General features: G+C 43.5%; 1 protein-coding gene across 3 annotated transcripts; it reads right to left on the bottom strand.

Annotated features, from left to right (window-relative positions):
- Window positions 1–1,199: 1,199 nt before the first annotated feature.
- Window positions 1,200–23,049, bottom strand: MEAF6 (MYST/Esa1 associated factor 6). 3 transcript variants are annotated; one of them, XR_001444029.3, is made up of 8 exons: window positions 22,939–23,036; window positions 21,726–21,841; window positions 17,465–17,552; window positions 17,288–17,333; window positions 9,819–10,011; window positions 5,087–5,144; window positions 4,431–4,464; window positions 1,200–2,722 (listed from the first exon to the last, which is right to left on the bottom strand). XR_001444029.3 is itself a non-coding variant. In NM_001266268.1 (8 exon segments), coding segments are annotated over 8 exon segments (606 nt in total). In that variant the 5' UTR covers window positions 23,029–23,049; the 3' UTR covers window positions 1,206–2,713.
- Between the last annotated feature and the right edge of the window lie 378 nt (window positions 23,050–23,427).

Below are 23,427 nucleotides of genomic sequence, written 5' to 3'. Positions count from 1 at the left end.
TGAGGCAGGAGAATCACTTGATGCCTATAATCCCAGCACTTTGGGAGGCCAAGGCAGGAGGACTGCTTGAGGCCAGAAGTCTGAGACCAGCCTGGGCAACATAGCAAGAACCCATCGTTACAAAATAAAAATGTTGGCCGGGCGCGGTGGCTCAAGCCTGTAATCCCAGCACTTTGGGAGGCCGAGACGGGCGGATCACGAGGTCAGGAGATCGAGACCATCCTGGCTAACACGGTGAAACCCCGTCTCTACTAAAAAATACAAAAAACTAGCCGGGCGAGGTGGCAGGCGCCTGTAGTCCCAGCTACTCGGGAGGCTGAGGCAGGAGAATGGCGTAAACCCGGGAGGCGGAGCTTGCAGTGAGCTGAGATCTGGCCACTGCACTCCAGCCTGGGCGACCGAGCTAGACTACGTCTCAAAAAAAAAAAAAAAGAATAAAAAAACAAAATAAAAATGTTTTAAATTAGCTGGGCATGGTGACATGCACCTTTAGTCCCAGGTACTAGGGAGGCTAAAGCAGGAAGATGGCTTGAGCCCAGAAGTTCGAGGCTGCAGTGAACTTTGATCAGGCCACTGCACTCCAGCCTGGGAAACAGAGCGAGATCCTGTCAATAAATAAATAAATGAATAAAATACATAAATAATCTTTTTAAGAGCAGTACCATTCTATCTCTAACAATGTCAAACTATGAGAGTCAAAAATATTTTAAGGTCTGCTGTGTGCTTTCCTCAGAGGGAAGGAAACTGTAGGCATCGCACTGCAGCTTCATAAATACGTGAATAATCTTTTTAAGAGCAGTACTATTCTTTTTTTTTTTTTTTTTTTTTTTTTTTGAGACGGAGTCTCGCTCTGTCGCCCAGGCTGCTGGAGTGCAGTGGTGCAACAGAGCAGTACTATTCCATCTCTAGCAATCTCAACCTGTAAGAGTCAAAAATATTTTAAGATCTGCTGTGTGCTTTCCTCAAAAGGAAGGAAACTGCAGGCATCCCACTCCTCCCTTCCAGTAAAGGAGACCAACAGACAAAAAATATAGAATGCTTCTAGGATTTTTTTTTTAAGGACTAATCTAAATATAAGAAACTATTTCCTTAAAAATCCTGACATTGGAGTTCTGCTACCAAAGACACAGCCAAAGACATCTAAATAGCCAGAGTTTAAAAAAATAAAATAAAATAAAATAAAAACACACACACAAAAGTGTATTTGAAAACAAGACTGAAAGCTTTTGCACATCTGACAAGGTAGACTTGTTTTACAGTAGATGCCATCCATATTCGGTCCTACCAATATTATCACAAATGAAACATACTGTTTCTTACAAAGATATAGGCATAAGTCAAGGACTATGACTAACTAGAGTCAAAGGAAAGGTTAGACCCCAAATCTTATCCCTTAGACCAATTCATAACATAGGACTTAAATTAAACCATTCAGTCTTCTAATGTAGTGGTTCTCAACCCGGCTTCTCATCAGAATCCCAGGAACTCTTTTAAAGAAATTCCCAATAACTAGGCTGTACCCTAAGTCTCTGGGGATGGGATCCAGGCATGAGTATTTTAAAGCTTCTCAGGTGATTCCAATGTGCAGCCAGACCCTGTCTCAAATTCACCACAGCACTAGAGGCAGGTAACAATTACTAGCAAATTCCTCAGCCCATCAAGCCCTCCAAGAAAGGGAGACCTGCTGGGCAACACTGGCTCTCACTGATGCTATCCTTCACTCCACTTAAGAATGACATAAGTTATCACTTTTGGTATAATTTTGAGACTTTCCATATGCCATGGTGATTTTTAGAGCAATATTTAATCAGGTGAATACCAGCAAAGACAGAAAATACAGAAAAAGAAATTTCCATAAGGCATGATATGAATAAATAAGTGAAAAAACAATCTTGGGTTTAAAAGTAAAGCATGAGAATTTGAAGCCTGTGAAATTTTATTTATACAAAAGAATAAAAATAGCTATTTTAAAAGAATTGATTTAAACTTATGTTTTTCCATTTTTCCTGCTCCTTGAACACGAATCTGCTACCAACTCAGAAAGATTTAAGATAGGTAATTACTAAATAAACACTCTTTACCTCTCCTTGCAAAAAAACAGAGCCAAGTTTCCCATTTCACTTATGATAAACCAGATTATTTTCAGTTATGAATATCGGCAACTGCATGAAAAAGATGATCAGATATGTCAGCAGGAAGGTATGAGCTGTACAAGGCATTACAAAAAAACCCCAAAGAAAATAAGATAAAAACGACGAGAAAAACAAGAACACATAAAACAATATAAGAAAATGCCAGATATTTACAGCCTCCATCTGAAATGTGACTTGTGTTCTACTTTCAGCATAAAACAAAACCAGAGAACATTTCTTGATGGGTATCACAGATGAAGCTGGTGCCAGCCAGTTTGGGGGGAGACATTCATTCTAAGAAGGGAGAAACGCACAGTTAGCAACTTGCTGGGATTATAACATTGTCTTGATCTTCCTGCAGTTCTGTTACTAAAAATGACATAAAGTAAGATCCAATGTCTTACAGAAATGACTTGTTTGTCACCACATTTAGAACAAACTACTCAAAGTCACAGGCACTGGGTCTGGGAGAGCAGAGGTGGATGGCCACGAACTCAGGTGAACGATGTTTATCTTTGTGAGGTCAGAGAAGGGAAGAAGCAGGGCTCTACAGCCTGGAAGCTTCTGCACTAACGTGTCTTCTAATAGTCCTAAAGAGAGAAAAACAAAAGTCCCAACTTACTCTCAGCAGAACAGTTGTTTGACCCTAAGGGAAAAAAATATCTCATTAACAACTCTGCCAGGAGATTGCTCCATAGCTAAAGATTCTATTTTAGGCTGGGTGTGGTGGCTCACACCTGTCATCTCAGCACTTTGGGAGGCCGAGGTGGGCGGATCACGAGGTCAGGAGTTCGAGACCAGCCTGGCCAGCATCGTGAAACCCCGTCTCTACTAAAAACACAAAATATTGGCGGGACGTGGTGGTGGGCGCCTGTAATTCCTGCCTCAGGAGGCTGAGGCAGGAGAATCGCTTGAATCTGGAAGGCGGCGGTTGCAGTGAGCAAAGACCATGCCATTGCACTACAGACTGGGCAACAAGAGTGAAACTCTGTCTCCCAAAAAAAAAAAAAAAAAGATTATATTTCAGGCCAGGTGTGGTGGCTCAGGCCTGTAATCCCAGCACGACTTAGGGAGTCCCAGGCGGGCAGATCACTTGAGGTCAGGAGCTCGAGACCAGCCTGGGTAACAAATTAAGACCATATCTCTACAAAAAATATAAAAATTAGCCAGGTGTGGTGGCTCATGCCTGTGGTCCCAGCTACCTGGGAGTCTGAGGTGGGAGGATGGCTTGAGCCTGGGAGGCAGAGGATACAGTGAGCCAAGATCGCACCATTGCACTCTGGCTTGGGTGACAGAGCCAGACCCTGTCTCTCACACACACACACACACACTAAAAAAAAGATTGTATTCCAAATATGATGTACAATACTTCACATCTGAAAATGGTCTGCCTTCTGAGTCCATAAAGGGATTGAAACATCAATTCTGCTCTTATTAGAGCATCTGAACTCACTAGTCCAAAAAAAAAAGAGCTAGTATTAACAATTTATCATTTAATTAAAGGGAAATTTCATCATCAAAAATGTATGTGACTGGCCAGATGCGGTGGCTCACACCTGTAATCCCAGCACTTCAGGAGGCTGAGGTGGGCGGATCACGAGGTCAGGAGTTCAAGACCAGCATAGCCAACATGGAGAAACCTCATCTCTACTAAAATACAAAAATTAGCTGGGCATGGTGGCATACACCTGTAATCCCAGCTACTCAGGAGGCTGAAGCAGGAGAATCACTTGAACCTAGGAGGCAGAGATTGCAGTGACCCAAGATTGCACTGCACTCCAGCCTGAGCGACAGAGCGAGACTCTGTCTCAAAAAAAAAAAAAAAAGTATGTGACCTCTTTCTCTCCTTAAAATACAAAACTACAGGCCAGGCACGCTGGCTCACACCTGTAATCCCAACACTTTGGAAGGCTGGGGTAGGAGGATTGCTTAAGTCCAGGAGTTCCAGACTGGGCATCATGGCGAAACCCCATATCTACAAAAAGTACAAAAATTAGCCAGGCGAGGTGGCATGGACCTGTACTCCCAGCTACTCAGGAAGCCAAGCACAGGAGGTCAAGGCCACAGTGAGCTTTGATCGTGATGATACTGCACTGTAGTCTAGGTGACAGAGCAAGAAACTGTCTCTCAAAAAAAAAATTACACCTAAAAGTTGAAGTATATCCAGATGGATACCCCAGACTTTAAATCAAGAGTTATGACTCCAGGTTGGGAACACTCAATCTCTGAAGACAAATACATTTTCCTAATCATCTACAAAATTGCCAGCCTCTCTGAAGTGGTCTGGCTGATACTTACAGCTCGTGGTTTTTTGTTTAACTTCAGATCAATCCTGTGACAGAAAAGATAAAAGATATTTCCATTTTAATTTACAGGAAATGGGTCCCACAATCAGCTACTGCATAGGGCATAAGCTATAACAAAGACTATTTGGTTAAGAAAAATCCACATTCTTCATTAGACTATGTCATATTTAGTTGTTTACCCAGATATTATCAAGCAAGTATTAAAAATTATGAGCACACATTTTTGCCCTAAGGCAAACTTAGATGACTCTAAAAAGAAATGTATACAGCAGCTACAAAAGCCATATAATGTTAAAACAATTCCAGAACTACATGTTAAAGAGATTGAATTAAGAGGGCATGCTCTATGTTAATGTGTTAGTTCTGTAACTATATCACTGAAAATTACTGAGACACATGGTGATTAACAACAGGAAAGAGACTAGGAGTTTGTATTTCTGGACATGAAACGCAAAATAAATTAAATGAATTTCAATTTTTAAATCTTTCCAAAGCAAAGTATCAGATCTTAAGCTATTATTCTCCTTATGAAGCAAAGCCAGAAAATCAATTTAAATATGAGTTAAAGGTTATCTATTTTAAAAGAAATTAAAATGCATAAAAGTGAAGTTTACTTAATTTTGCTTAAGTGATTAAATAAAATGTTACCTCCATCACGTTTTTCTGTTTTTAAAAAAAACTTCCCAGCCTAACCTAATATACATACCTACAATTAAACAGATAAACTATGGGTTAGAAAGGTCTCAAAAAGGCATACTGGTGTCTACACACTAAACAACACAGCACAAATACTAATTCAAATCAAACTTACTCAAAGTCATAATCAAACATGCCAGACGGGCTGAGGGGCAGCATTTGAAAGGAAGAAAGCAATAGAAATTAATATACTAATTGAACAAATTAGTCGATTAGCCACCCTAGCAAGAATTGTAGAAACAAAATCAGCTTTAAGAATCTTAAGCAACAAAGTTTCAAACATCAAAGCACCAAAGATTTTGTGGTCAGGAGATTCCCTTCCTTCAGTGGATTTCATATCAGAAGACTAGACTATGAAAGAAAAAGTTATTTCATTAGAAAACTACAGACACCTGGAGCCCTTTTATTAGCTGCCAAATTCGGAGTTAGAACTTTTAAAATATTTAATTGTACTGATAAATATAATTAGGGCATTAGAGAAACAGAGAAAGAAAGGTTTAGTTATATAACGAAAGGCACTTTGAAGACAGTACTAACAACTCAGCATAATATACTTTCACTAAAATAAAAAACTACAACACAGTCTAAACTTTGAAAAAGGAAAACATTTTACAACTTTTTACTCAAGTTATGTGGTTGGTTTGTTTTTGTTATTGTTGTCATTGTTTTTTGAGATGGAGTCTTGCTCTGTCACCCAGGCTGGAATGCAGTGACGCAATCTCGGCTCACTGCAAGCTCCGCCTCCCGGGTTCACGCCATTCTCCTGCCTCAGCCTCCCTCAAGTTCTATGTTCTAAACATGTTCAGGGAACACCATGCTCCTTTTCTACAGTGTTCATCCTACAAGCCCAAAGTTGAATGAATAAACTTGAGTGGTGGAACCTTGTTCCAGAAAATGAAGAACAGTATTGTTCTGCCACCTAAGTAGGTGATGGCAATTAACTATCTACATCAGGGCTACAATCGAGAAACACAAAAGTCTGCAGCACCCCCTTTTCTTTTAGACAGAGTTTTGCTCTTGTCACCCAGGCTGGAGTGCAAGGGCGCAATCTTGGCTCACTGTAACCTCCGCCTTCTGGGTTCAAGTGATTCTACTGCCTCAGCCTCCCTAGTAGCTGGGATTACAGGCGCCTGCCATCAAGTCCAGCTAATTGTTGTATTTTTAGTAGAGACAGGGTTTCGTCATGTTGGCCAAGCTGGTCTTGAACTCCTGACCTCAGGTGATCCATCTGCCTCGGACTCCCAAAGTGCTGGGATTACCAGCATGAGCCATTGCACCCGGCCTGCAGCACCCCTGTTAAAACAAGGGAAAGCTGCCATCCACAAACACCTGAGTCTCAGGGATCTGGAGGGAGCAGTACAGAGGAGGAGACCATTTTGTGCCATCATCGCTAGCAGGCCATGGTATGGGCAGGCCTCCAAAGCAAACATCAACCTGAAGCATGACACCTGCTGCTTCGCTGGCTCCAACACCTTCCAGACTAAAACAATACGCAAATGGCTACATTTAGGTCCTAAAACAATATGCAAATGGCTACATTTAGGTCCTAAAACAATATGCAAATGGCTACATTCTCCTCCTAGACAATGTTTACAAGAGTAAAGCTGGAAGAAAGCTTAATGTCAATATCTCTCACAAAGTAGTTTCACTTTACACTCCAGCCTGGGCAATACAGCAAGACCTTGTTTCAAGAAAAAAAAGAATTTCATATTCCTGAAGAGGGCAAATTGAAAAGTTATTTCCTTTTGCTTAAGTGCCATATTTATTTCCACTTTGCTTTGCTCACCACTAACTAGTGTCTGGCACACAGTAAGTACTGAAACATCTGCTGAAATAATTTATTATTGACTCATCTCACTATATGGGGTATGGCACACTGGAGGAGAAACATGTACTATACTGGGTACAAACTTAACAATGTACATAGACACCATGCTCTGTCCCCACCCCAATCTGCCAGCCCTACTGAGATATCAGTCAGCCATGGTAAGGGACTTGGAGCAGACACAATTCCTGACTAAAGATGGCAGGAGTCCGAGAGCCTTAACTGACCACTCATGTGCCATTCAGGCACACTGAATTTTGCTTCCCTAGAAAGGAAGCAAATCAGCTTCACTGTCCTTTCTTGGGGCAGATGAGTGCCTATGGCCAAGGGAGATCAGCCAGATATTAAATCAGAGGGAAGACAAAAGGACAGCAATAAAAAGCAGGATTCTGCTTTCCAAACAGAAAACACTATTTGTGAAGCAGTAACTAATATCAAAGATCTTTACAACTACCACTATTTTTCTGGAAAGAGATGTCTCCTAGGATAGGAAGAAGTATTACTCCTATGGAAATGTGCTAGAAACCTGCAAGAAGAAAGCAAAGTTCAGCACCTCTTTAACTCCTTTTTATCAGTCATCAGCTAATAATGTCATTAATGGAAATGAAGGAAGAACTACCTGAAATAAACAGCTATCTAGAGAGTCTATTAATAATCAGTAATGGAAAAAACTCCCAGAAACTTTCAAAGAGTTTCCTCCCTACTCTAGACACTATGAAATAAGAAAATAATCACTACTTTGAAATGACACTAGGCCAGGCACAGTGGCTCATCCTGTAATCCTAGCACTTTGGGAGGCCAAGGCAGGTAGATCACCCGAGGCCAGGAGTTCACGCCAACACAGTGAAATGTGTCTCTACTAAAAATACAAAAATTAGCTGGGCACAGTGGTGCACATCTGTATTCCCAACTACTCAGGAGGCTGAGGCAGGAGAATCGTTTGAACCCAGGAAGCGGAGGTTGCAGGGAGCTGAGATCACGCCACTGCACTCTAGCCTGGGTGACAGAGCAAGACTCCGTCTCAAAAAAAAAAATAAAAATAACAATAAATGACACTGGAGTAAATTTAATAAAAGCAACACAGAGGCCGGGCGCGGTGGCTCAAGCCTGTAGTCCCAGCACTTTGGGAGGCCGAGACGGGCGGATCACAAGGTCAGGAGATCGAGACCATCCTGGCTAACACGGTGAAACCCCGTCTCTACTAAAAAAATACAAAAAACTAGCCGGGCGCGGTGGCAGGCGCCTGTAGTCCCAACTGCTCGGGAGGCTGAGGCAGGAGAATGGCGTAAACCCGGGAGGCGGAGCTTGCAGTGAGCTGAGATCCGGCCACTGCACTCCAGCCTGGGCGGTAAAGCGAGACTCCGTCTCAAAAAAAAAAAAAAAAAAAAAAAAAGCAACACAGAGCATGACATTTAATTAACTTGACAATTTAAAAAAATTTTTAAGAATGTATTTCTCTCTTATTCATGATAAGCTAGCACCAGTCTATTACAGCTGGTCAAATAACCTACAGCCTTTCAAAAATATATAAAGAAATAGATATGCAATTTTTGCTATTTCTTACTACAGTTATGCAATTAGGATGGTGACTTCTGGTTTGCAGAAAAATGTTAAGCAGCAGTCCTCAGTCATTATTTGAATGAAATACTATTTCTGCAGTCTAGAAAACACCATTACCATCAACAAGAAAAACTCTTAAAATAATTGAAGAACCAGCTGATGCAAACCAAGGAGGTTCAAATCAGGTACAGTTAATTCTATGTCATCCCCAGGCACTGTCATATCCATGAAACTAACAAGTTTAATACCTTGGGTGCATGAAGGAATACACTACAGATTTGTAAAGCAAATACAGAAGCAAACTGGAGGACAGGGAATGCCACCCATTCCCTGCATTGCCCCCTTTCACCTGCTCAGCATGCAGTCTTCCAGGAGAAGTAGAACAAAGGTACAGTTTCTAGACTGAGGAATCTTGCCCTGGCTTTGAAACTTCTAGGAGGCATGGAAACAGGTATGTATAGGGTCTCCATTACTCCCGGAAGGCTTGAGGCCAGCAAAACTCCTTACTCTAGAAACTGTGCCTTATACTCTTTAGGTCAAGCTGCATAATTTCCAATTATCTGAGTTAACAAACCCCAGCATTATCATACAAACCCCAGGCAGAGTGAATGCTGAAACCCTCTCTGGGTGATACCTGGCCTCTCTGTCCACTGACGTCATTCCTATCTCATTATGTACCGCAAAAAAAACACAGTGCACCAACATTACACTTTACCTATGAAGACACTCTCATATTTTACAGGCTTTATACTGTTCCTCCAGTATCTGAAGTCAGCATATTGCTGAGAAATACAGAAACAGAAAAATCACAAGCAATAAAAAAAAAAAAAACTTGTATTTAAAGAGAAAAAAAGGCATGTCAAATCAGTTCTCTCCATCCACAAAGAAACAAGAGTAGGCAAAGATCAGGATTACCAGCAGAAGACTTTAGCCCACTTTACAGCTTCCCAAAAAGTACTAGTGGCATTTTTCAAATACTATTACACAGATTCCATTTTTATTTCTTTTTCTCTTCTAAAATTATTCCATATTCACCATATGAAACAAGGTTTTTATGGAATAAAACTATTCTACACTAGAAACAGTGAGAAGGATGCCCGGGAGTCTTCCTTGAACGTTACTCTAATGCCCACCAATTCCTCCCTTTGAGCAAATTAGCCCATTCACTTGGACCTAAGCACTTTCTTGCCATCAGCAACAGAAAGGGTCTGCAACAATCCTAAAGAGTTTTTATTCTAGGCAATTCCCTTCACAGCAATGGTCATGGGAGCTGCAGGGGGTGGGATTCCTGCCACTGACCTGTGCCGGTTTTTATTCTTTCGCTTTTTATGGCTGCTGTGGTGACTCCCTGAGGAAGTAGAGGAAGCAGCCTTCTGAGGTTTCACTCCCTGCACAGATCCATCCAGATCCTCAGGGTCCTCCTGGCTGGGCTCGTTTTCCTGATTGTGGAAGTCTGGAGAAGTGTCACTTTCCGTCCCACTTCCTGGCTCCCCTGGAGGAAATAAAACACAAGTTTCCAAATGCATCATCAGTACTCCTCAGGCAATCCGTCCATCAACATGAACACTAATAGGAAAAAACCATTCCCCATCCTCTAATTGACAGAGAAGATACATGTTGACAGAGAAGAGACACACAAAGGATCAAAGTTACCACAGGTCCTGAAAAAGCATGTAATCTGAAACAATGTAACCAGAGACAACATCTCTAAGGGCAGTTGGGAGACAGGAACATACAGCCAGGATAACCTCACTGCATAAAGGTTATTTAACCACAGAATACACTAATGGGATTAATAATTATACATAAAGCATCAGATAGGACTCCAGGGAAGTGAGGGATGATCTTGGAAAAAGTGCCTATAGCTGGCCCTGGTTTCTTCCCCAAACCATACGGGGATCCTGTCTTTTTATTAAAAAAAAAAAAAAAAAAAAGGCCAAAGAGGCAGAAGACAGCCCATTCCTGAATTACTCTAAGTTTTCCATTTTGTTTTTTGTTTGTTTAACCTTTAAGATCTGTTGAACTTGAACCTGATAAGTCTTTTTTTTTTTTTTTTTTTTTTTTTTTGAGATAGGGTCTCACTCTGTCACCTAGGCTGGAGTGCAGTGGCGGAATTTCCGTTCACAGCAGCCTTTACTTCCTGGGCTCAGGTGATCTTTATACCTCAGCCTCCCACATAGCTGGGACTGCAGGTGCCCATATGCATAAGCCCAGCTAATTTTTCTATTTTTTGCAGAGATGGGGTTTCACCATGTTGCCCAGGCTGGTCTTGCACTCCTGGGCTCAAGAGATCTGCCTTCCAAAGTGCTGACATTACAGGCATGAGCCACTACACCCAGCCCTGCTAAGTTTTATTTTATTTTATTGTATTTTGAGACAAGGTCTCACTCTGTCACCTAGGCTAGAGTGCACTGGTATGAACTGGTGTGATCACAGCTCATGGCAGCCTCAAACTCCTGGGTTCAAATTATCCTCCCATCTCAGCCTCCCCAGTAGCTGGAACTACTGGCACATGCCACCACACTTGGATAATTTTATTTGTTTTAAGATGGAGTCTCACTATGTTGCCCAGGCTGGTCTCGAACTCCTGGGCTCAAGCAATCCTCCTGCTTCAACCTCCCAAACTGCTGAGATTACAGGCATGAGCCACATACTCTGCCAAGAATATTTTTAAAATGCAGTAATATTCAGCTGACACATGTCCTCAATTTTAAAACATCACTGTAGATTATATTAAATAAATAAAAGCAAGCTCAATAACAACTTGTATAAATATATATATATTTATAGATCAGGCACAGTATCTCATGCCTGTAATCCCAGTGCTCTGGGAGGCTGAAGCAGGCGGATGGCTTGAGGCCAAGTGTTCAAGACCAGTTTAGACAACACAGCCAGACTCTCATCTCTATAAAAACAAAAATTAAAAATTAGCCAGACATGGCAGCACATATCTGTAGTCTCAGCTATTCAGGAGGCTGAGGTGCCCGTGAGTTTGAGCCTGCAGTGAGCTACGATCTTACCACTGCAATGCACTCTAGCCTGGGCAACAGAGCAAGACTCTGTCTCTTAAAAAAAAATAAAAACAAAAATGCTGCATGCAGTGGCTCATGCCCGTAATCCCAGCACTTTGGGAGGCCGAGGTGGGTGGATCACCTGAGGTCAGGAGTTCAAGACCAGCCTGGTCAGCATAGCAAAACCCCATCTCTACTAACACAAAAATTAACCAGGTGTGGTGGCAGGCACCTGTCGTCCCAGCTATTCAGGAGGCTGAGGCAGAGAGAATTGCTTGAACCCGGGAAGCAGAGATTGCATGAGCCGAGATTGTGCCACTGCAATGTTGCTCTGGGTGACAGAGCAAGACTCCATCTCAAAAAATATATATATATATAGTTATCAGTATGGTTTGGCTCTGTGTCCCCACCTAAATCTCATCTCAAATTGTAATCCCCACATGTTGAGGGAGAGACTTGGTGGGAGGTGACTGGATCATGAGTTGGTTTTCCCCATGCTATTCCTGTGATAGTGAGGGAGTTCTCACAAGAACTGATGGTTTTAAAAATGTTTAGAGGCTCCTCCTTCATGCGCATTCTCTCTCCTACTGCCTTGTGAAGAAGGTGCTTGCTTCCCCTTCGCCTTCCACCATGATGGTAAGTTTCCTGAGGCCTCCCCAGCCATGTAGAACTGTGGGTCAATTAAACATCTTTCCTTTATAAATTACCCAGTCTCAGCTATTTCTTTAGAGCAGTGTGAAAACAGACTAATACAGTTATATTTGTATTTCATTTATATATATACTTGTTTTTCCTGAAAGGAATTTCTTTAAAATCTTAATAGGTGAGGATGAGTGAGGGAAGACTTTCACTTTACTCAACTGTTGAAGGATCCTAAATATATACATTACCTGGCCGAGCACGGTGGCTCATGTCTGTAATCCCAGCACTCTGGAAGACCGAGGCAGCTGGATCACCTGAGGTCAGGAGTTCAAGACCAGCCTGGCCAACATGGTGAAACCCCACCTCTACTAAAAATACAAAAAATTAGCCAGGCGTGGTGGTGGGCACCTATAATCTCAGCTACTCGGGAGGCTGAGACAGGAGAATCACTTGAACCCAGGAGGTGGAGGTTGCAGTGAGCCAAGATGGCGCCACTGCACTCCAGCATGGGCAGCAAAAGCAAGACTCCGTCTCAAAAAACAAAAAACAAAAAAAATGTATATATATATATACACACACATACACACACACACACATATATACACACACATTATCAATTTCTAAAACTTGCCAAAAAAGGTCATGTGGTAGCAGAACCAAGGGACCAGTTTTCTTTTTTTTGAGACACAGTCTCGCTGTGTTGCACCCAGGCTGGAGTGCAGTGGCGCGATCTCAGCTCACTGCCATCTCCACCTTCCCAGTTCAAATGGTTCCCCTGCCTCAGCCTTCTGAGTAGCTGGGATTATAGGAACCCACCACCATGCCCGGCTCACTTTTGTCTTTTTAGCAAAGACGGGGTTTTGAAATGTTGGCCAGGCTGGTCTCAAACTCCTGACTTCAAGTGATCCGCCAGCCTCAGGTTCCCAAAGTTCTGGGATTATAGGTGTGAGCCACCACATCTGGCCCAGTTTTCTTCTTCCTATGGTCTTTACATTATAATCTGCTAGGAAGAGATTTTAAATTGAGTAGCATATGGGTACAAGAAGTAAAGGAAACAGTTCCAGAAAAGCAGAAGAAGAGAGAAATAGCCAAATCTCAGAAATCATGAAACCCTATTTTTGAACACATTTTAGGAAAACAACAGAAAAGGAAACTCTAGAGCAAGCTTGTCCCACCAAGGACCATGGGCCACATGCAGCCCAGGACAGCTTTGAATGTGGTCCAACACAAATTTGTAAACTTTCTTAAAACATTATGAGATTTTTTTGGTGATTTTTTGTTTTTAGCTCATCAGCTATAGTAAATGTTAGTATATTTTATGTGTGGCCCTAGACAATTCTTCCAATGTGGCCCAGAGAAACCAAAATATTGGACATCCCTGCCTAGAGCTATGAAGCTATTATACAAAAAGCATACTGACCAATCCTCCCCTTCTGATGTTCAAGAAAACTGATTTCACACTAAAAAAACAACATGCTACACAAAGCTGCAGTAATCAACACTGTGTGGTACTGGCATAAACATATAAATCAAGGGACTAGAATTCCGAGTCCCAGGATGAACCCTTATATTTACAGTCAACTGATTTTCAACAAGGATGACAAGACGATTCAATGAAGAAAGAAAAGTCTTTTCAACAAATGGTGCTGGAACAACCAGATATTCACATGCAAAAGAATGAAGTTGTACCCCCATCTCACACCATACAAAAAAATTAACTCAAAATGGATCACAGACACAAATGTAAGAGCTAAAACTAAAAATTTCAGATGCCAGGACGGGCGCAGTGGCTCACGCCTGTAATCCTAGCACTTTGGGAGGCCGAGGCAGGAGGATCACGAGGTCAGGAGTTCAAGACCAGCCTGGCCAACAGAGTGAAACCTCTTCTCTCCTAAAAATAGGAGAGAACAAAAATTAGCTGGGCATGGTGGCACACGCCTGTCATCCCAGCTATTCGAGAGGCTGAGGCAAGAGAATCACTTGAACCCAGGAGGTGGAGGTTGTGATGAGCTGAGATCACGTCACTGTACCCCAGCCTGGGCAATAGAACAAGACTCCATCTCAAAAAAAAAAAAAAAAAATTTAGATGCCACTGGGTTAGGCAATGGTTTCTCAGATATGACCACAAAAACAAATGTAACAAAAGAAAAATACATAAATTGGACTTTTTTTTAATTTTTATTTTTTTGAGATAGGTTCTTACTGTCACCCAGGCTAGAGCGCAGTGCAGTGGCACAGTCACTGCAGCCTTGACCTCCTGGGTTCAAGTGATCCTTCTCCCTCAGCTTCCTGAGTCATTGAGACTACAGGTGTGTGACACCACATCCAGCTAATTTTGTTTTGTTTTGTTTTTGGTAGAGATAGGGTCTCACTATGTTCCCTAGTTTGATCTCGAACTCCTGAGCTCACCCTCTCACCTCGGCCTCCCAAAGTGCTGGGATTTTAAGTGTGAGCCACCTCGCCAGCTTTTTTAGGTTTTTGTTTTGTTTTGACAAGGTCTTGCTCTGTCACTCAGACTGGAGTGTCATGGCTCACTACAGGCTCAAACTCCTGGGTTCAAGCAATCCTCCCACCTCAGCCTCCTGAGTAGCTGGGACTACCGGCTTCCCAAAGGTATAAGCCAGCCACTGTGCTCAGCCAAAAATCTTTAGTACATAAGTGTTTGTCTTAGTCAAGCTTCTGAAAGCAGTAACTTTTGAGTCTTTTCCTGACAAGTACTTGGGTGCAGCTATTCTTGCAGGCAGACAGGTAAACAGCCATATACTGAATGATCACCTAAGCCAGGGCAGGATTACAGGCTCTTGTGAAAACTAAGTCAGGGCTGGACCTGGTGGCTCACGCCTGTAATCCCAGCACTTTGGGAGGCCAAGGCAGGTGGATCACCTGAGGTCAGGAGTTCAAGATCAGCCTGGTCAACATGGTGAGACCACATCTCTACTAATAATACAAAAATTAGTTGGGCATGGTGATGCACACCTGTAATCCCAGCTATACGGGAGGCTGAGGCAGGAGAATTGCTTGAACCTGGGAGGTGGAGGTGGCAGTGAGCCAAGATCATACCATTGCACTCCAGCGTGGGTGACAAGAGCAAAACTCCGTCTCCAAAAAAAAAAAAAAAGAAAAGAAAACTAAGATATCATTCCATCTCAACTCATAGGAGTGAGGTGCAGGGTGTCCCTTAACCAGTTTTGTTCCTCCACAAAAAATGTAATATAGCTCTACATTCTAGAGTGGCATTAATTAAAAAGAAGTAAGATTTAGTGGAGAGTCATAGAAAAATCAAAAGGACTTGGTATAATTGATGAGGCTGGCAGAAAGGAATCAAAGACGTCTACAGAGTATCATCACAAAAAATCTGTGAAGACAAATTTTGAAGGAAATAGAACAATTCTGTTTTAGATCAAATGTTTGAGTGAATATGAGTGGAAATGTCTAGAAAGAAATGCAGGATTCAGGCCAGGCAGAGTGGCTCACACCTGTAATCCCAGCACTTTGGGAGGCCCCCAGGAGGCGGAGGTTGCAGTGAGTCAAGATCATGCCACTCGTGCCACTGCACTCCAGCCTGGGCAACAGAGCGAGATTCTGTTTCAGAAAAAAAAAAGGAAATGCAGGAGTAAAGCCAGGAAAGAGGTTAAGGGCATAGCAACAGATTTAGAAATCTGTACGCGGAGCTTGCAGTGAGCTGAGATCCGGCCACTGCACTCCAGCCTGGGTGACAGAGCAAGGCTCCGTCTCAAAAAAGAAAAAAAAAAAAAAAGAAATCTGTACATAGAGATAATAAGTAAATACTTCTAATTCCCAAACTACTAAAATCCCTTTTCCTCATATCATTGCACCAATGCAAAAAGAACTAGATCCAACAACGAGATATACCTTCTGAAAGAAGTACATAGTAATACCGAGAACAGGTCGTATTTCAAGGTGATGAAATACAGAGACAGAACATCCAGTACAGTTACACTGAGTCTGACTCAGAAAGATAAATGCACAAATCTATAACCCATCACTGGAAATTAGACTGTATGGTTTATGTATAAAAAATAAGATATAATTCGTTTACAAAGTAAATAGCACTATTATCCATTTTATATTTAAGAACATACAGGTACATTCTATTTATGGGATGAGCATTTATTTAATTAATTTATTTATTTTTTGACATGGTCTCACTTTGTCACCCAGGCTAGAACAGTGACATGATCATGGCTCACTGCAGCCTCAACTTCCTGGGCTAAAGCAATCCTCTTACCTCATCCTCTCTAATAGCTGGGACTACAGGCACATGCCACTAAGCCTGGCTAATTTTTTAATTTTTTGTAGAGACAGAGTCTTGCTTTGTTGACTAAGCTGGTCTTGAACTTGTGGGCTCAAGCAATCCTCCCACCTCTCCATTCCAAAGTGCTGGGATTACAGGTGTGAGCCACTGCACCAGGCCAAGATGAACATTTTCTAAGAATTATTAAATTGGGTACATGGAGATTTATAAGACATATTTGAAATTTTCCATAAAAGTTATTGTTTTAACTTTAATTCCCTAAGAATTTATAAGATTTATCAGGAATGAAAATATATCTTTGTCCCTTTGAGATACTAAAGCCAATCTTTATGCAACAGAAGAGGCAAGAAGAGTAACTTCTTCCTCAAAAGGAAAAAATATGATTGCTCACACATGGTGGCTCATGCCTGTACTCCATTTTGGGAGGCTGAAGTGGGAGGATTATTTGATGCCAGGAATTATAGACTAGCCTGGGCAACATAGTGAGACCCTATCTCTTCAAAAAATTTAAAAATTAGCCAGGTGTGGTGGCGGATGCCTGTGGTCCTAGCTACTTGGGAGGCTGAGGCAGGAGGATTGCTTGAGCCTAGGAGTTTGAGGTTGCAGTGAACTATGATCATGCCACTGTACTCCAGCTTGGGCTATAGAGTGAGACCTTGTCTGGGTGGGGGAGTGGAGAAAAACATGATTAAGGATACCCTAAAAGTTTTTAAACTTCTAGGGGGAAGAGGGAAGAGCATAAGAAATGCAGTTCTCAGATACATAATTGGATGAATTAAATATAAGGGCGATGGTAGCTTAAAAATAAACTGATGAGAAACTTAAAAACATAAACTTACTCTTTTCAATGAGCTGGTCTTGAACTCCTGCCAATGCACTTACTGCCTAAAAGAAAAGCCACCAGTTACTAGAAAAGTGACCACAGACCTCAGAAGAACACTCCCAGAGGAAGAGAAAGAGAAAACACATTCCCCAACAACAGGCCAAAGAAAGATTTCCCCACCACCACTACTTACAGCTGCTGAGGTAACTGAGGATTTACTGAAGAGCCGCTCAGCTTCCTTAAACTTCCGGTTCCTTCGATCATTTTTGCTATTGGAGTTTCTAAAACACACAGAAGAAACTCATCATGAGCACCAAGCTATGTCTATGGCTCAAGCTGGGAATGCCCCAGGACTCATGTTCACCACAGAAAGCCTCCATATCACTTAAATTGGCCCAAACGACCTTTATGCTGAACATAGAAAGCAATGTTTTCCAATATATGGTACATGGCCCACTGTGGGACATGAGATTTAGCTGCTTCACATGTTTTTTAAATTTATTTATTTATTTATTTATTTATTTATTGAGACGGAGTCTTGCTCTGTTACCCACACTGGAATGCAATGGCAGAATCCCAGCTCATTGCATCCTCTGTCTCCCGGGTTGAAGCGATTCTCCTGCCTCAGCCTCCCAAGTAGCCAGGATTACAGGTGCCCGCCACCATGCCCAGCAAGTTTTTGTATTTTCAGTAGAGATGGGGTTTTGCCACATTGGCCAGGCTGGTCTCGAACTCCTGACCTCAGGTGATTCACCCACATCGGCCTCCTAAAATGCTGGGATTACAGGCATGAACCACCACGCCCAGTCTATTTTTTTTTTTTGTTTCCGAGACGGAGTCTCACCCTGTCACCCAGGCTGCAGTACAATGGACAATCTCGGCTCACCACAACCTCCGCCTCCCAGGTTCAAGCAATTCTCCTGCCTCAGCCTCCAGAGTAGTCTGGGAATACAGGCACGCACCACCACACCCAGCTAATTTTTTCTTTTGTATCTTTAGTAGAGATGGGATTTCACCAAGTTGGCCAGGCTGGTCTTAAACTCCTGACCTCATGATCTGCCCACCTCAGCCTACCAAAGTGCTGGGATTACAGGCGTAAGCCACCACACCTAGCCTTTTTTTTTTGAGAGAGTCTCACTCTGTCTCCCAGACTGGAGTGCAGTGGCGCGATCCTGGGTCACCGCAATCTCCACCTTCTGGGTTCAAGTGATTCTCCTGCCTCAGCCTCTGAAGTAGCTGGGACTACAGGTGCACCCCACCATGCCTACTTTTTGTATTTTTAGTAGAGACAAGGTTTCACCATGTTGGCCAGGCTGGTCTCAAACTCCAGATCTCAAGTGATACACCCACCTTGGTCTTCCAAAGTGCTGGGATTACAGGTGTGAGCCACTGTGCCTGGCCACATTTTCATTTTAATATGTATCTATTTTACCTTATTTATTTATTTATATATTTTTTTGAGACGGAGTTTCGCTCTTGTTGCCCAGGCGGAACTGTAATGATGCAAGCTCGGCTCACTGCAACCTCCGCCTCCCGGGTTCAAGCGATTCTCCTGCCTCAGCCTCCCGAGTAGCTGGGATTACAGGCATGCACCACCACACCTGGCTAATTTGGTATTTTTAGTAGAGACAGAGTTTCTCCACGTTGGTCAGGCTGGTCTTGAACTCCCAACCTCAGGTGATCCACCCGCCTCAGCCTCCCAAAGTGCTGGGATTACAGGCGTGAGCCACTGTGCCCGGCCAATATGTATTTATTTTAACGCTTATTATTTAAAAAGTCGAGAACAGATTAGTGATATGAAGTGTCTCTTAAATAAACTTAATTCTCAAATTTAAAGTAGGAACCAGGGTTCCTTAGAGGAATGGCTGATACCAGGTCTGGGACAAAAAATGCACAAGGTAAGTATGGGACATCTTTTAGGCCAGAAAGCAATGGAGTGCTCCAAAAATAATAGGGTCACGTCAAAACGACAAACAAGCCAGCTTGAAGAGGCTCCCTCTGACCACAGTTGGGACAAATGTGGGAGAATGAAAGAAAAGAAGTCAAAAAAGGAAGACTCTTTCTCAGAATGCCAGTAATAAAGGGAATAATAAAATTAGAGAATCACCATTTTACAACTTCCAGTGTACTAATGGATTCAGATAAGAATCAACGGTGTACACTAAACAACTGAATACAAATTTAGAGGAAGCAGTATTTTCATAATGTCTCAAAGCATAACATCCAAAATTACTTGTTAACACAATGGGAAAAAACGAACTTTTATAGCAGATAAATCATATGGTCAAACTTAACAGCACCAAATAATAAGACAACGTGACATTATGTGCCTCCTGGTAAACGAGAGATAGATAACAAAAGATACACCAATTGCCTATGTAACATTTTTGCAAAAATGTTTAAAGGATCTTTCAGGATCCTTTTAATTAGTCATGAGTTTTGCCCTCAAAAAATCTCAGGAAACTGCGATATTCTACAAGGCAATGTCATGAATATCACCACAACCACCACGAAAAGGGTGACTCTCTTCAATCTTAAGACATAACAGCCAAATGCAATGCATGAATGCTTACTGAATCCTGGATCAAAACAAATCAGCAAGAATTTTTTGGGACAACTGAGGAAATTTTAATAAAGACTATGTATTATATACTATTAATGTAGTACTGATTTTCTAGGTATAATAACTGGTTAGGTAGGAGAAATGTCCTTATACTCAGGAGATAATTATTGACACATTTAAGTGCAAAGTGTCAGTATATCTGCATCTAACTTTCAAACAGTTAAGTAGGAAAAAAAGGTAGGGGGACAGGGAGATATAACTACAAAGGAGTGGCATGAGGAAGATCTTTGTGGTAATGGAATAGTTCCTGAAGTAACTTGATTGTGGTCACATGAATCTACACACAAGATAAAGTGACATAGAACTATATATATACATTGTACCAACGTCAATTTCCTGGCTTTGATACTGTATTAGAGTTATATAAAACACACCTATTGGCCGGGCGCGGTGGCTCAAGCCTGTAATCCCAGCACTTTGGGAGGCCGAGGCGGGCGGATCACAAGGTCAGGAGATCGAGACCACAGTGAAACCCCGTCTCTACTAAAAATACAAAAAATTAGCCAGGCGCGGTGGCGGGTGCCTGTAGTCCCAGCTACTCAGGAGGCTGAGGCAGGAGAATGGCGGGAACCCGGGAGGCGGAGCTTGCAGTGAGCCGAGATCGCGCCACTGCACTCCAGCCTGGGAAACAGCGTGAGACTCCGTCTCAAAAAAAAAAAAAAAAAAAAAAAAAAAAAACACCTATTGGGGAAAACTAGATGAAGACTACAAAAGACCATTCTGCCAACTCCCTATGAATCTATAATTATTTCACAATTTAAAAACGTGAAATGTAAATATAGGTGTGTGCTTATATTAATATTATAGAGAGTAAGAGAAAGCAAATGTCACAACACATTAACAATCTGAATACAGGTAGGACAGTATCAAGTGTTCATATACTATTCTTCCCATTTTTCTATAACTTGAAGATAATCCAAAAGTTTAGAAATTTTTTAAAAATATTACTAAGCAAGCAGTGGTACAGCTGGCACACAGGTATGGCAAAAATTGTGAGGGTCAGTTGGGCGTGGTGGCTCACCCCTTTAATTCCAACACTTTGAGAACCTGAGGCAGGAGGACTGCTTGAAACCAGGAGTTCCAGGCCTGCCTGGGCAACAAAGTGAGACCCCACTTCTACAAAAAAAAAAAATGTTTTTAATTAGTCAGGTGCAGTATTGTGTGCCTGTAGTCCCAGCTAATTGAGAGGCTGAGGTGGGAGGATCATTTCAGCCCGGGAGTTTGAGGCTGCAGTGAGCTAAGATTGTGCTACTGCACTCCAGCCTGGACAACAGCATGAGACCCTGTCTCTTAGAAAAAAGAAAAGTGGCCAGGCATGGTGGCTCACACCTATAATCCCAGCACTTTGGGAGGCCAAGGCAGCAGATCACCTGAGGTCAGGAGTTCAAGACCAGCTGGGCCAACATGGAGAAACCTCGTCTCTACTAAAAATAAAAAAATTAGCCAGCCATGGTGGCATGCGCCTGTAATCCCAGCTACTCAGGAGGAAAAAGAAAAAAAGAAAAGAAAAATACTGTGAGGGTAGAACTCACGACTGATTAAAATGTGTAAAAAATTTAATAGAGTGATGTTGTATAAAGATATTGTTATATGCTGTATTTAAGCCTCACACAACCCTGTGCCAAAGGCCCAACTTTTGCTATTTTACAGATGTGAGCTTTGTCTAAGATTATTCAGTGAGGCAGTGCCTGAGCCAGAGTCCAAGAGTTCAAGTCCAGACCACACCACCACTTTACTACTGCCTCTAGCAAACTTGCTACTAAGAGCCTACAGTCCTACAAACACACACAATAGGAACACAATAGGAACACTACAGGCTTTCGACACTCACTTTTGGTTGGTCAGATACCGATCCCAGCCACGAATAATATTGCCATACATCTGAGTGTCTTCCAGGTAGCTTCCCTCAAAAGCATAGATCTGTCGCTCCAAGTTTGCCAGTGTTTCCTGAGAGATGAAAAACAAGGACATGAATAATGCCTTTTAAATGCAAACACTTAAGTCTGACCAAAATGAAATCCTGATATTAGATTTGTAAACGCAAGCTTGTCCACACTAAATCACCCTGTGGAGAGATGGATGATATGGGGAGGAGCAGCCGTTTAGGACTAAGACAGTCTAGACCTTTGGGTGTGATGGACCTCTGAATGTATAAAGCATGTCCCCAGAAAAATACACACACACGCGAAATTTTGCATATACTTTAGAGGATTCACGGAAACCAGGAGTCAAGAACCCAGGCTAACGCAGAACTTGTGCGATATCCACTCCCACGCACAAAAGGTATCGCTACCAGGAGAGGGAAGGGTGAGCAGCCTTTCAGCGTCAACTCGCTCCCCTCCCCGCAGGCTCAGAGAGGCCGCCGGCACCGGGCTGCCAGTTGCTATGGAAACCTGGAAGGGCAGCTTCAGGTGAGAGGGGCCTCCGGGGTGCCCAAGCCGAGACGTGAGGGCAGGAAGAGCTTAGCCACCAGGGTGCATTGGGCCTTGGGTGCCTGTCACAATTCCGAATTCTCCAGAATGTGTTCTTCTCCCTCGCCTGTCACCTTCTAGATATTCCCAAACACATCACAACCCTGTCTATCAAAAGCCTCCATTCAACGGATCTACTACTAGTACCAAAAAGAACACGCTCCCCACCATCCTCCAAAGTCCAGACAGGGTGACTCGGTCCCCCTCCCACACTAGCCTCCTACCCCACCCCCACCCCGCAAAGATCACGGACTCGCCCGCCTCGCCCTTCCTAGCGCCCTCTCCCCGAGTCCCGAGCCCCGGCACCGTCCTCCCTCCACGCCCCCTCCTGCGGCTGCCGCTGCCCCTCCCCCTCCCGCGCTCCCAGCTCCCTCCCGGCTCCGGATTCGCACAGCCGGGAAGCTGAACCGCCGGCGGGCCGCAGAATGCGCACCCGGCCTCAGGCCGCCGAGCACACAGCCCGCCGCGCCGCGCCCCCGGAGTAACGAACGGCCTGGCGCAGCCGGGCTTGGGGCCTGGAGGCGGGGCGGGCGCGGAGCCCCATGCCGGGCAACCCCGGTCCTAGCCCCTCACCGCCAACTCCTGCTTCCGCTTCACGAGCTCCGCCAGCTCCCGCCGGGTGTCCGGGATCTGCGGCGGCGCCGCCTTGTTGTGCATCGCCATGTTGGGCTGAGGCGGGCGGCGGCGGCGCGAGGTTGGGGGCGGTCCCTGCGCCGCCAGGGGGCGCCCCCCGCACTGCGCCTGCGCGCGCGGCTTCCGGAGACGCGTGCAGCGCCGCGCAGAGGTGCTCTGCGGCCGGGACTCTGGACGATCCTTCTCGGAGAGGTCCAGAGAGTCGGCTTCTGCTCTGCCCTTTACGCCGTTTCCTGCCCCTCGGCTGGCCGCGGGCTTTACAGACGCCACAAATCTACCGTGTCCAAAGCCTAGCTCGTCCTCAGGCCTCCGAGTCTCCTGTGCGTCCCGCCTCAGTCCACTTCAGTGAATGACTTTCACTATCCACCGCAATTGCCTGCGTCAGAAACCCGGTTTTCCTCACTCTGCACCCGGAGTAAAACGCGATAC

This window comes from Macaca mulatta, chromosome 1 (genome assembly GCF_049350105.2).
Source record: "Macaca mulatta isolate MMU2019108-1 chromosome 1, T2T-MMU8v2.0, whole genome shotgun sequence".
NCBI lineage: Eukaryota > Metazoa > Chordata > Mammalia > Primates > Cercopithecidae > Macaca > Macaca mulatta.
The sequence above is the reverse complement of the archived record's forward strand: the minus strand, read 5'-3'. Positions and strand labels throughout refer to the sequence as shown.